Source organism: Rhipicephalus sanguineus, chromosome 1 (genome assembly GCF_013339695.2).
Source record: "Rhipicephalus sanguineus isolate Rsan-2018 chromosome 1, BIME_Rsan_1.4, whole genome shotgun sequence".
NCBI lineage: Eukaryota > Metazoa > Arthropoda > Arachnida > Ixodida > Ixodidae > Rhipicephalus > Rhipicephalus sanguineus.
This window is the reverse complement of record NC_051176.1, coordinates 290,355,126-290,369,396: the sequence shown is the minus strand read 5'-3', so window position 1 is coordinate 290,369,396 and position 14,271 is coordinate 290,355,126. Positions and strand designations below refer to the sequence as shown.

At 45.2% G+C, this 14,271-nt stretch overlaps 1 protein-coding gene across 1 annotated transcript in view; it reads left to right on the top strand.

Annotated features, from left to right (window-relative positions):
• The window catches only part of LOC119379241 (regulator of G-protein signaling loco), a 54,957-nt gene that overhangs the window by 14,725 nt on the left and 25,961 nt on the right, over positions 1-14,271 (top strand). The window contains exons 4-8 of the mRNA XM_037648479.2: positions 616-711; positions 802-984; positions 1,839-1,925; positions 7,966-8,287; positions 12,649-12,818. Coding sequence (XP_037504407.1) covers positions 616-711; positions 802-984; positions 1,839-1,925; positions 7,966-8,287; positions 12,649-12,818 — 858 coding nt within the window. The remainder of the gene's footprint in view (positions 1-615; positions 712-801; positions 985-1,838; positions 1,926-7,965; positions 8,288-12,648; positions 12,819-14,271) is intronic.

Genomic DNA, 14,271 nt, shown 5'->3' with positions numbered 1-14,271 from the left:
TCACAGTTGAACACGCCGCGGGATGGCGACCAAGTTCTGCGTCTAACATGCGACGCTCGTCTGGCTATCACACCTTGTTCTCTGATAACGCTTCCACCGTTAACTACTACAGCTACCACAAGGGTTTGTTTAATCATTTAACATGGACGTTAGTCGTCGGGATGGAGATGTACCACCAATCATCAAAGTGGGTGCATCCACGTTAAACGGTGCTATAGCTGCCAGACATCAATATACATTGTACAAACTCTCTTATATCAATGTATAGTAAACATTCAGTTACTTCTGTAAGGGCACGCTTTACTTTCTTGTTATTCTGATTCCTATGAGGGAGGGATCAACCATCTTTTTTGTCTGATTTTTTAGTTATTGACTGCATGCACTGAGGTTCACTTAATAACATTACTAAGCTATAGGCACCTGTTTCTTGTTAAAATTTTGCCTGCCACAAAGTAATGTCTAGAACAGTCATGGCCATTTTGCAATGCTGCAAATAGTAGTACTGCATGCTTATTGTCTCCTCTTTTCACTGCGTGCAAGTTGTTGACTGCAGTCTACTGTAAGAATTGTAGTGGACCAAAGTAACGTTCTAATTAGTGCGATAAATTGGTGCAGAATGAAAGCAGCTGCAGCAGCAACAAAAATTGGACGCGGTCATCATCGCTTCGGAGGCATCAACGGCGAAGTCATCATCGACGAAGCACACACGAGGTTATTGGCTTTGCTCTGTGTTTGCTTGACAATTATTTCTGTAGTCAGGGTGGCTTCTTGAATTGCTTACTATTCCTCCTGCATTTGTAGGCGGGCACTGTGTCCGATGGTGAGGTGACAAGCGAGAAGCTTTCCATGTCCAGCAGCGTGCAAAGCTTGGAGCAAGCTAGTGATTCCAGCAGTACGTGCGATCAGCCGCGGGGGCGTGTGGGCCGCTGGCTTGCTGGTTTTGATGAACTTCTGCATGACCCTCTTGGTCTCCTAGTGTTTGCAGTGAGTGTTCTTTTTCTACTTCCTTCCTTGGAAGGCAAATTTTGTCCTTGCAGTGATGATATTTAGATCTTTTTCCCCAAGGTTCTGGAGATATCGTTAAAATTAAGTACTTAGTCTTTTCAATAATTTCAATATTACAGAACTGAAATAACCTTCTGAAGACATGCATGCTTTTTTGGCTTACTGGGAGCGCGGTACACACAACAGACGAAGGAAGAACCACAAAACACGAGCGCTTACCAACTAGCCCACCTTTCAATACTTTTGCATGCATGCTTTATTGTGCATACAGTTCCTTGACAACCCTTGAAATAGAAAAGTATTTTCAAGGCTCTTGAAAGTCCTGGAATTATTTCCCCTTGAAAACCCTTAATTGTTCTGAGGAATATCTCATGAAAGACTGCTGGAGATTAACTGACCTGCTTTCTATGGTGGATTAGTGATAGCCTGGCACAGTCTGAACTTTGGATACATCACATGGGGAGGGGATCACAAAATAGTTTGATATATTGGTAATTCAATATCGGAGATTCCTTAAATGTCAGGCACAGTTAGTACGCTTCACTTCACGACCGCTTTTACCACTGTTTGTATGCTGCACAGCATCACACGTATGTGTTGTAGTGAAGCTTATTAAATGGGTGAGTAAATAAAGTTCTAATACACACACGTTGCTCATTTTTCCTACGTGGATATAATTCAATAGTGTCTGCATGATAAGTACACCCTGATGTTTTTAAACTCAAAGCAAATTTGACCATTATTGCTTTTTGTTCACTCTGATGGTATACTACATGTACTAATATGTGGCAAGTTGTATAAAACCATAACAATTAAATGAAAAAAATTTTCAGGAATTTTTGAAGAAGGAATTCAGCCAAGAGAACATCTTCTTCTGGGTGGTGTGTGAACAATACAGAAAAATGCTCGACGGGTGTGAGGTCAGTATTTGCAATAAGTATGTATAATATGAGCAATTGTAAACAGTTCCTTTTATTGTACTCCCATTGATGTTACATAAACACACTTACCTGTTGCATTATGTTGGGAACATCTGTGCCAGTTGTTTTCTGCACAAAGTAGAGAATGCACAGCCCTGCATGAATGATTGTTGGTCCATTTATTTATTTATTTCTTTATTGTGTGTGTGTGCGCGTGTGTGTGTGTGTGTGTGTGTGTGTGTGTGTGTGTGTGTGTGTGTGTGTGTGTGTGTGTGTGTGTGAAAGACATGTATGCAAGTGCGTTTTAAAGGGCTGTGAGCTTCTTTCAAATGTTGCAAATACAGTCGAACCCGTTTATAACGAACTCGAAAGTGTCGTGAAAAGTGGTCGTTATATCGGTAGTTCGTTGTATATGGACTCGCCCTTAAAAACGTGCGCTTAGCGGCCAAGCCGTCTTTTTTTCTTTGTGCACTTTTATTAAAGTGCTAACAACCCCTTCGGTTACAAGCTAAGCCTTTTCGCATCGTGAAGCGACACCCGCTGCGTGCTCAGGAGTGAATTAACCGCCTTTGCAATGAGCTGACACCGTTTCACCGAAGCGCGATACCGCAATGTGGAGCCGATCATCCCTGGCTAGTTGCGTGCAGCGCGTCGCCTACTCCGGTCGCGGAGTCACTGCCGGGCCGCTTGCTGGATGCCGTATGCGCGCGTTTGTACGTTCTTCGTGCTTGCTTCACTCCGGACCGTGCACGGGTGCGGCGACTAGCCTCTTCGTTCAACGCGGCGAAAACAAGCAGTTTTCCAAGCAACGCGCACTCTACGTCTCCGCGATGCTCTCGCGGCCCTGCACGACGATGCGCGGCGCACTTCAGTTGTCACCTAGTCAAACACGCTGTATACGCTCGCAGTCAGTGCATCGACGTATCTCGGTGCCCGCGCAGCTCAACAACAGCGAGCTACTTTCGTTTCTACAAAGCGACGCGCACTTAAAAAAAAAGCGGTACCACACGACGCGGCGGCGGTGAACTTGCTAACGGCAGCATGGCGCGCTCGTACCGCCGTCAATCTGCAGTGTACAGCGTACGCCACACGCAAAGCCGAGTATCTACAGATGACTGTGATAAGGTTGTCGGCTATAAGGCATAATTTCACGTTCACTGACTGCCGCCACCTGGCCTTCGTTCTTTTCTGATGCTTATCCGCGAAGGCATCGCTGCAATCGCACGGAAGTCGTAATCACCGATGACCGGTCTCTGCCGTTACCAAAAAGACGGACGACTTTTCGTGGCACATTGTGGCGTCGACGAGTTTAGGGACGCAGTGAACCTTTTTGCGATGGAAACCTATCGCGGTTATCACTTCTTGCATTTATGCCTTCTTGCGTTCCAAGGCATTGTTTGGTTCATTGCAGGCGGTCGTAGCAGCAGAGAACGGCGTCAGGAAAGGTTACCGTGCGAAAGCTGACCGCAAGGCTTCATGCTGCCTACTATTTTTTTTTCCCTCACTGCCATTCTATCACTGAAGAAATGCCTGGAAAGTGAGCGACCTCGCTCGCAGCATCCGAAATCCGCGTGCGGTGCTCGCCGATCTGGGTATCTTAATCGCGAGTACCGTATTTATTCGAATATAGGTCGACCTTTTTTTTCCAAAAATGTTGCCCATAATCAGCTATCGACCTATATTCGTGACCAAAAAATCTCGACCTATATTCGCGATCAAAGCGACCAAAAGCACCGCACCTATGGCGTTCAACTGCCGCGCCTGCTGTTCTTCAAGCAGTTCCTGCTACATACGCACATTATATACCATAAAATCTGGTATAAAAACCGTACCCGTTCGCCTTTTCCGACTAAGTAATTAAGAAAAAAAAAGTTATTTGTGCAATAGCTGCACACCGCCTTTTCAAAGCCCCCGCGAAATGCAGCCGCTCCGCCATGTTTGCGCTGGAACCCGTGATTTCCCTAGGTAGGCCGTGAAGTCCCTAGCCCCCTAGCCGTGCTGCCTGCCGACGCGCAGCGGCGCAGCCGCACTGGCACTGGCCTAAGGCCTCACTCTTTGTTTGTTGTTTGATCTGACGTGACGGTTCGCACGTTCGCATTTGCAAATGCGCGGTTGCGACGGTGTCGCGTCGGTAGAGCTACACAGCTGACTTCAAGCGTCAAGTGATACTTTTTGCCGAGAATTCCAGCAATTGTGCCGCTCAGCGTGAGTTCGACGTAAAAGTTGATTAGGGGTTGGCGGAAGCAGCGGGACCGACTGTTCGCGTGCAATGGATAGCGTCGTGCTTTTCGCGGCCCAGCAACTGGCAGGCATGACGCTCTTGAAAAAGAACTGAGGCTCCGGGCGTCAAGGAGGCCCTGCAGAAGGCCAACAGACCTGGTCGTCATACCGCTAGGTATGACGTCCCGGCTACATTAAGGACCGGGTGGCGAAGAGTTACAAAGAGTGGCTTGAAGGAGGATGCGGCAATGACACCGACGGGACGCCGCGAGAAGGGCTTCCTTCAATGAAGTTGCGACGTGGGTGAAGGACGCGCGGAAAGACTTGCCAGCGGAAATTATCGTGACTGGCTTTAAAAAGTGCTGCATTTCCAACGCAATCGATGGCAGCGAAGTCGACGTCATTTGGGATGCCGAGGATGCCTGCGAAGAATCCGACAACCTTCCTTGCACATCTGACGAACATGACACTCCCGGCAGCGACTAGGGCGCTAAGTTAATTGTAAATAAAGGTGTGCTATGTTTCAATTTTCCTGTTTATAAAAAAAAAAACATGGGTCGACCTATTTTCGAATATTTTTTTTTTATTTCTCGTAGAGTGCTATAAGTAGGGGTCGACCTATATTCGTGCCCGACCTATTTTCGAATAAATACGGTAAACTGGAGCGGGGCACGCGCGAGCGCGCGCCCCTGTCACGCTTTAGAAGGCATGTCTTAACTTTTTTTCGCTTCGTATGCGCCATGTTTTTACCGCGACCGTGTCCGAAGTGTTCGTTGTAAAAGTAGGAGGATTTCAAAAATGTTCGCTATATCTGGACGCAGCTTCAATGGTTAGCATAGGAAAATCGTAAGCGCACCCAAATGTGGTCGTTATAACCGATAGATCGTTATATGTGGGATCGTTATAAGTGGGTTCGACTGTACAGTGAAACTTCACTTGGACGAACTTGAAGGGACCTCAATAAAAAGTTCGTTAGAGTGAAAGTTTGCTGAACTGACACAGCTACGTTGTAGCTTGTTATCACAAGCTGAAGACAGCATCAGGTGTTCAAATGAATTTCAACCCATTTATTTGTCATGCTTCTCATTTGCATGTGAATTTATGCTTATTGAGGATCTTGTGAAGGAATGCAGTGATCTTTCGCTGCACTTGCGCTCTTAAGACTACAGTGGTCACAAACTGAGTTACTGCGTTCAAGCTCTCGTGAACCTTCTCTGGCACAACACTCTGTTGGGCAGAAAAGGACTTCAGTTTCTTCAAGTGCATCAGTGCTTTATGCAAAACATCTAGTTTTTTTGTCCACAGACATGCGCTTACATTTTGTATTCATGATAACCATACGGCTGTAGGGCAAAGGCTGCAGCTGTTGCTGCCGTAATGGTTCCGGCTAGTTAAAAAATATGTAGGCATCCAATCGAGTTCAAGGCCAAGTGGGACCAACTTTTCGTCACATGGTAATGAAGCGCTGTTGTCAACTTAAAATCGTGGCCTCTGCAATTATCTCTAGTCGTGGAGCTGGTCGTGAAGGCCATGGTAGAACTATGCTACAAAAAGTGTGGCACTACGTGTTGATCAACATGACCTGGGAGGCATTGGATTGTGTCACAGAATATGTTTGCAGAGCTGAAACGCACTGTTCAATGAATTTCGGTAAACTGAGGTGAGTTAGCATTGGGTTCAGTGGTGCTTCCACGGGGGAACTAAAAAAAAAAAGTTTTTACAACTGACTGGCATTTGTTCAACTGACATTCGTTCAACTGGCGTTTGTTCAAGGGGTATTGTACTCGTACCTGCCAACTCTCCCAGTATGCCCGGGAGACGCCCGATTTCTGACCTGTCTTGCCGATTGTACGATCGTGGCCATAAATCTCCTGATAAACTGCCTCAACCCAATTTCAAAAAAAAAAAAAAAAAGTGCAGTAGCAGTATGATGGCGAGTACTCGCAAGACCACCATTGCGGCACCCCGTCGTGCCCGCGGTAACTATGCAGCACATACGCACTTCTAGCGCTACCACAGTACAGTTGTTCTGAAGTATGGCCAAGCTCTGCGAGTACATGGTGCTCACCGGCGTTGTACTGCATTAAGTTGACTGACGCATAGTATAGCGAAACCCAGATAGGGTGCATTTTGATGCAGTTTCAATTAGCTAAGCACCAAACGATGTCTCCCAAGGCATTTAGCTTGCGAGGTATTTGAAAGAGAAAGCGTGCACTGGCCAGCAGGCCGGTGGATTTGGAACTGACGATATGAATTGGTAACTGTAGTAGTGTATTCAGTGTGAGGCAAGTGACCCACGCAGGTCCGTCGAGTTCAAAATAGCACAGGCTTTATTGCTAAGTCGCGTGCCGCCTCATATGAACCTGGGAACAAAAAAACAAACACAAAAAAGCAGATGACCAGTAATTGAGATGCGAAGTACAAAGAGGGTTTACTTGGGTGTTCCCGAAGTGCACTTAAGTAATTTATAACTTGTTTATTGAACTTAAAACTACCAGTATAAACTTTACCAAGGATGTGTTCACGACCATGACCGTTTCAGTTTGCTGAGAGGAGGGCAATACATTTTCTGCAGTCCGTGAAATGAAAGTGCAAATTTTGTGTGTCGTGCAGTGCTATAATTGTCTCGTGTTCACAAGAGCCTCTACTACGGATCTGCAGTGAATTCTGAGTCTGTTCAAAAAGTGTTGCACGGCCCCTTTGCAGTGATCATTTAAGATAAACACGAACTTTGTTGTATGTTCAAAGTGTGTTGCAGGGACCCTTTGAAGCGACGATTGAGATCAGGACAGTTTTGTTGACCGACTACGGGCATCGCCCGACACAACCCCCCCCCCCTTTTCCCCCCGTGGCGAGTCACCTGATTTGAGAAATCCCTAGGTTGGCAAGTGTGTACTGTGTTAGTGCCAACACACAGCTCTAGATATATGAGGCATTCAGTCGAGAAAAACTAAGTGAATATGGCGAGTTTTGCTTCTAAAACTGCTGCAGAGAGTTGGTTCCTCCGCAACATTTTTCAGCTTCAACATGTGTATGTAGAACTGGCTAACACTTCAAGTGTGCAAAAGAAATAAGGCATTTAGTTTAGCGTAAATATGTATGTTAAGGGGGATGTGGCAGTGGGAATGGTAAACTTGCTCACCACTTTCTATTGTTCAATTTATTATTATTATTATTATTATTATTATTATTATTATTATTATTAGTCTTGCAGTCCTCGGCCCTTCTTTTACATTGTAGCAAAATATTAAAACAACATGCACAGTATAAATTGAGAAAAAAGCACTTCACTAACGTGCTGGCATCAAAAACTGACAAAAAAAAAATGATTTCCCCTTGGCACAGTGCCGTCATTTTGGCATAATTGTAAAGAGGAGAGATTGGAGCTTAAGATAGCCACAATGCTGCATTTCTCCAATGAAAAATGAGACCAGCTTCGTTCTGAGTTTCATTTTCTTAGCTTTTTTTTCCATTTTCTTTGAACTCCGTTTTCTCAGCTTTCATTTACTGTGCAGTTGCTGCCAGTCATCCCTGGGCCCCTTCACAACAAATAGAGATAAAATCATTCCGTTATCTGCACTTAGATTCTGAAACATTGCTGAGTGCTTTAAAGCTGTCCCTATTTGCACATCATACAGATCTTTATAATTGTTTTTTTGCAAACGTTGTTAGTAAAACAATATGGATAGTACATTTCAAAAGTTTTTTTGTATGCTAATTTGTCTTTTAGGCATTTTTGATTGGACAAACTACCATTCTAGTATCTTATAGACTCTAACCACTCGCTTAAGTAATCTGTGGCTTGTTACTTTATCTACAGCGCAAGGCGGCTGCTGCGGCCATCTACCAAAAGCACTTGGGCCCTGGTGCACCTGAACCCGTCAATGTGGACAGTCGGGCACAGCTTTCCGTGCAGGAAGGTCTCGAAGAGGCAGCACCAGACCTTTTTGTGCCTGCACAGAAGCAAATCTTCAACCTAATGAAGTTTGACTGCTACCAGCGCTTTCTCAAGTCTGAACTTTTTAAACAGTGCATGCTGCGCGAGGTGCAGGGCAAGCCCGTCTTCCCTGAAGCTGAGAAGGAAGCTTGGAAGCTTCACAAAGAGGATAAGCGTCGTAGGTCCTTCTTGCCATGGCACAAAAGTGAGTTGTCTAGCAGTAGTTTTTTGCAGGCATAATAATAGCTTGGAAAAACTAATGTATGCTACCATACTAATGATTTGGAAGGAGCCATTAAGTTTATATTTCCTATAAATTATTTCACAGAGACTGGTGGCCCTATGGCAGTGCTATGGTGTCTGGCTAACTTATTGTTCTGCCATATGGCCCCATGCTTTGTGCTGTGGCTGGTGGGTGTCAGCCTATAGGAAGTTGTTGTCTTGTTCAGAGTGAAGGTAAAGAACCCCGAGGCACTGCGCCGACCAAAGTGAAAATTAAAACACACAGAAAAAGATGTTTCGGCTCCCATGTGGGGAGCCTTATGAAAAAGAAACGTCTTTTTTTTGTGTGTTTTAATTTTCACTTTGGCCGGCGCAATGCCTCAGGGGTTTTTTACCTTCACCATGTATCATCCCGACCAGACGGGCTTCCGTCAAACATTAAACTTCTTGTTCAGAGTGTTGCCTCTTAGACGTGTACAGTAGTACGAGGGTGCTTGTGTCTCTCACAAGGTGCAGAACACGCTTCGGGCGCTCACGCTTGCGTGATGTGAAGCAGCTCCCAGGGTTTGATCTTAATATCATCATCATCATCAGCCTGTCTACGCCCACTGCAGGGCAAAGGCCTCTCCCATGTTCCGCCAATCAACCCGGTCCTGTGCTTTCTGTTGCCACGTTATACCTACAAACTTCTTAATCTCATCTACCCACCTAATTTTCTGTCTTCCCCTCACGCATTTGCCCTCTCTTGGAATCCAGTCAGTTACCCTTAATGACCACCGGTTATCCTGCCGACGTGCTACGTGGCCGGCCCATATCCATTTCTTCTTCTTAATTTCAACTATGATATCCTTAACCCCCGTTTGTTCCCTGACCCACTCTGCTCTCTTCCTGTCTCTTAAGGTTACACCTATCATTTTCCTTTCCATCGCTCGCTGCGTCGTCCTCAATTTAAGTTGAACCCTCTTTGTAAGTCTCCAGGTTTCTGCTCCGTAGGTAAGTACCGGTAAGATGCAGCTGTTATATACCTTCCTCTTGAGAGATAGTGGTAGACTACCATTCATGATTTGATAATGCTTGCCGAATGAGCCCCATCCCATCCTTATTCTTCTAGTTATTTCACTCTCATGGTTCGGCTCCGCGGTTACTACCTGTCCTAAGTAGACGTACTCCTTTACAACTTCCAGCGTCTCGCCACCTATCGCGAAGCGCTGTTCTCTGCCAAGATTGTTCCACATTACTTTAGTTTTATGCATATTAATTTTCAGACCTACTCTTCTACTTTCCGTATCCAGTTCAGTAATCATGAGCTGTAATTCGTCTCCCGCGTTACTCATCAATGCAATGTCATCAGCGAAGCGCAGGTTACTGAGATACTCTCCATTAACTCTTATCCCTAATTCTTCCCAATCTAGGGCCCTGAAAACCTCCTGTAAACACGCGGTGAATAGCATTGGAGAGATCGTGTCTCCCTGTCGTACGCCCTTCTTTATTGGGATTCTGTCGCTTTCTTTATGAAGGACTATAGTGGCTGTGGATGCGCTGTAGATTTAATATAATGATCTTAATATACATACTATTAAGTACCGTGGAAGCACTCACCCCCCTTTTGCTGAAAATTGCGTTAATCTAGATATGGGTCCTTTGCCGCTTAATCAGCAAAAACCAAGATAGCGTTCAAGACAGCACTACAGTGGCCACAGAATTGAAGAAAGCATGTTTATTTTGAAATGGTAAATGATGGGGTATACTAATGCCTACACATTGTCACTGAACCCAAAGAGCGACTCTTCAGAGTCTGTGCAAAATAGGATGTCAATGTATTCGTCGCTGATACGCAACTTGAGCCAACTACGGGCTCTTTAGTGTCTGCCACTCCAAATCACTTCTTTCACTGGTCGGTATGCATGTTTGAGGCCTTGAAGTTGCCTAGGTCCAAAATTCTTGCAATTTTCAGTGCTTCCTCTGTTAGGAGCTGCTTACTGACTGCACAGCCAGCATCTCGTTGCATTTGAAGGTAATCAAAGAGGGCGTCGTCCGACTCTTGATTGAAAACAGGCCCGCCATCTGTGACCTTGCATTTCATCTTCTGCTTGCCGTAGTTGATGTGCTTTAAGGTGTCATACTTGGAGTCCCACTTGCGGATTTTTTTCCTATCTTGAAATGCTGAGAGGTTCAGCTCACATTGCTCCCCGATGCACAGTGCCACTCAACAACTTCGGTCTTCCTGGCGATGGTGTAGGAATACAGTAGAACCCCGCTGTTACGTTCCTCACTGCTGCGTTTTCCCGGCTGTTACCTCGTTTTCCGCCGGGCCCGGCATAGCTCCCATAGGATACAATGTATTGGGAACCCCGCTGTTACGTTGTAACTGTCGGACCGTTCCCGTATGATACGTCGCGAAGTGCGCCCGGAGCCGACCGAGTGACTACCAAAGAGAGCGGCCATGGTGCATTTTCACGCAGCTTGGCCTCGTTTGACCGTAATATTAGCCGCATGAAAGGCGCAAGCAACAGAATCTTTCAATTGATGCAAACAAAAGCATGGCCTTCGAGATTCAAATTGCAAACATGGCGTCTATGACGTAACTGCTCGCGAAAGCAAGGCCTTCGAGATTGGCATTTACTATTGACAAAAGCATAGCCTTTGAGATTTGTATTGCACAAACATGGCGTGTATGACGTCATTGCTTGCGAAAGCAACGCCTTCGAGATCGGCATTCACTTCTGCCATCGCGTTGGCGTAGACTCATCATCATCGTTATTTGTCGGAGAACAGGAGGAGTTCGAGCTGGTTGGAGCTCGCATGGTCGTGCGTGCGGTTCGCGGTCGGACTCGCTGCGCCGGTCGTGATTGCGTGTGCTTAGTTCTTTCATGCCTACAGCTGTTGGTGTTAAAAAAATCACATACGTTGATTACATTTCTGTGGATGAGGCCGTCCTAAGCTCCGCGTTTCTATCCATCGACTAGATCGCGGCTGAGCGCGCCAATTTTCGTGCTGCTCGTAAGAATTGAAATTAAATTCTGTACCACTAAATATTTTGCCGTTTTTCCAGTTTTTCGGCACTTACGTTTCCCGTCTCTTACGTTTATTTCCTACGGTCCCTTCAAAAACGTATCAGCGGGGTTCTACTGTACATTGTGCAGCTAGTGGATTGCACGAGAAGTTTGAGAAAAGTGGCTATGGGCACACTTCATCAAGAAAACCCTGCTACCTCTGGGTTTTCTTTGAAGGACTGTTCATTGCCACTCTGCATTATCTCCACCCCCATCAGTCTTTACCTTTCCCACACAAGTTATCGAGTATTTCTGTCATCGCCTCCAGCAGTCTCGTAACGGCCACAATAGGGTGAATATTTCAACTCATGCTGGCACGTTGGAGGGGTGGGTGCGTAACAAGTAATTTTCAGAATTCTGAAGTTTTGGAAATGTTAATACTGGATGCTTGTGTGAAACTGGGCGTTACAGTACGCATTATACCAGAAAAAATGGACTGCGAAATGGCTGGTGTGGTAGCACATTGGTAAAGCATTGCATACATTCTGCAGTACGTGCAGGTTCAGCACACACAATGTGCAAGTTGTATTTTCATTCACTTTAATTTCCATTTTCCTCTATTAATTATATATTTCTGTCAGGAAGAACAGTTGATTTTCCCCTATGCTTTCTGTGGTTACATCGTTGTAACAAAAGATTTGAGCCCTTGGTTCCCCTTGTTCTCAGTTAACATTTGAAATATTTGATGCTGTTGCACCACAGTTCTTAAACTGTTTTTCATGTTGCCCTGGAGTTCCTCTTAGGCATCTTGTTATTTCGCCATTTGTAGCAACAAATTTTATCCTGTCCTATTTCTCCATTCATTTCCACAATCTGATTTAGAGAAGAAAATTTGGATTGCATTTGAATTTAACTAAGTTGTCGTAGCAATCAGTCACGCACCAACTGTATACTTGTGTAGTCTGCAGCTGGCGAGAGACCCATTTGGCTTGCTGACCTGTGGTGGCTGTTAAACAGTAGCTGTCATCTGCGTTGCTTGCATTTACTTTCAAGAATTCTATGTTGTGGTGATAATGCTCATGCTGTTTGCGACTTGGAAGTGCTGGTTGTGAAACATTGAAAGAAAAGCACGCAAAATACTTGGGTGTTGATTATTGTTTTTGAGCCAGAAAGGGTTAGAACTTTTCTTAGTGGTGAAAGCAGCTCCGAATGAAGGAGCAGCTAGTTGCAGTTGATAAGTAAGAAGTATGCAATCTTATCACCTGTGTATAAGCGATACAACTGGTGAATTTCGTGCCGTATAGTTTATGCAAATTCTTCATAAATTTTACTACACCTTGCTGCTGTGCAGATCTGAAGTTGGTAGGCAGCAAATTGGGTGAAAGAGCTGCCTGGGCTCGAAGATCTTCCAAGAAGAAAAAAGCGCCAAAGGAGAGTACAGCTTCAGACCTCACCAGCAGCCATTCCTCACTAGCTAGCAGTGAAGCCAGCCTGGGGCTGCTCTGCTCTGCATCCCGTGAGGTAAGGTTTCTCTAAGACTAGTACTTCCTGTTATCTCTGGACACTGAAGATGAAAAACGAGTCGGGTTGTTTTAGTAAATTTCCCTTCTGCAACCCAACAGAGGCCACTCTTACTCTGAGAGTAGGCTTGAACAAAATGTCAGCGAAGGTTGAAAAGAAGGCCTTTGGTTTATTTCTGAAGGGTATTTTGCGTAAGGATTTGGGAAACATATTGATACCGGGCATCCTCCTCTTCTCGCTGCCTTTTCTCTTCTCTTTCTCCCAAAGCAGGAGGGAGAAGAAATCCAGTTTTTCGGAGGAGGAGTCATACAGCCACTATGAAATCACCTCTTGAGCCAAAAAAATTTAAAGATAAACCCGTCCGTTGGCCTTGCCCACCAAGTTCTATTCTGGTGCGCACAGCTGTCCATTGCGGGATGAAGGCTCGTGAACATGCTTAGGGCCCACCGGGCCGCTAGTGAAAGGCCTGCGGGCTGTATGTTTGAGACCCCTGTTCTAGAGTTGAGAAAAAAAGGACAGTGCCTGCAAAAAATGTGAAGGAACAAAGGTATTTGTGTTAATGTATGTGCGACTGGTTCATCACAGCAAAGCAAGAAGGTTATAAATAAACAGTAGTAGTGTTGAGGACCGTTTGTGCCTCTTTTCTTAATGCTGTTGCACTAGGAAACGGCACTAGGAGACAACATGAAAGACTTCCAGAAAATTTCATGCAGGAGTTTCTTTGCTACTGCCAAGAATTTTAATTTTGTGAAACCAAGGTTTTCACTTACAGGCCGTTTATTGTGCAGACATGCCTTTTTTCTTAATTGAAAACTCATACTCCCGAGCTTGGTCTGGTTGTTCGCTCACTGCCTTGTTGGGCCTGCCTATGTATGTGGCCTTCCCTCATGAGAGCAGTATGAAAAAAACAATGCCAGTTGCTTTCTGTAGGGTTTGATGTGCTGCTTCTGGCATCAACTTTGTTTTTTGTTTGAACTGTGCATACCCAGGCCAGCAACATTGTGTGCCACTGCAATATCCCGCACGTATGGAAACATACGTGTGTAAGAATCTAAGTTCCGGAATGTAGTTGCTATTTGCGTCGGGCACACAGTCTGAGTAGCACATTCGAAGATACAGTAGACTCTCATTAAACGGAACCTGAAGGGACCAGGAAAATGTGTTCCATTTAACAGGAGTTCAGTTTACTGAGAGGTGAACAGGGGTGCAAATTCATGTACGAAACCAATCATATCGGAGTCAGTTGTTCCATTTAAGCAGCAGTTCCGTTTAACAGATTTCGTTTACTGAGAGTCTACTGTACTTGAAAAGGTTCTAATACATTGAGGTGCTGCCTGTGCCGAGCAATAACATTGTAACATGTTAGCCGGTGAAACTTGATCCCAATCAAAAAGAAAAATCGAGTACACATATCCCTTACAGGCATAGGGCACCACTTCGGAGTGGCCTATTT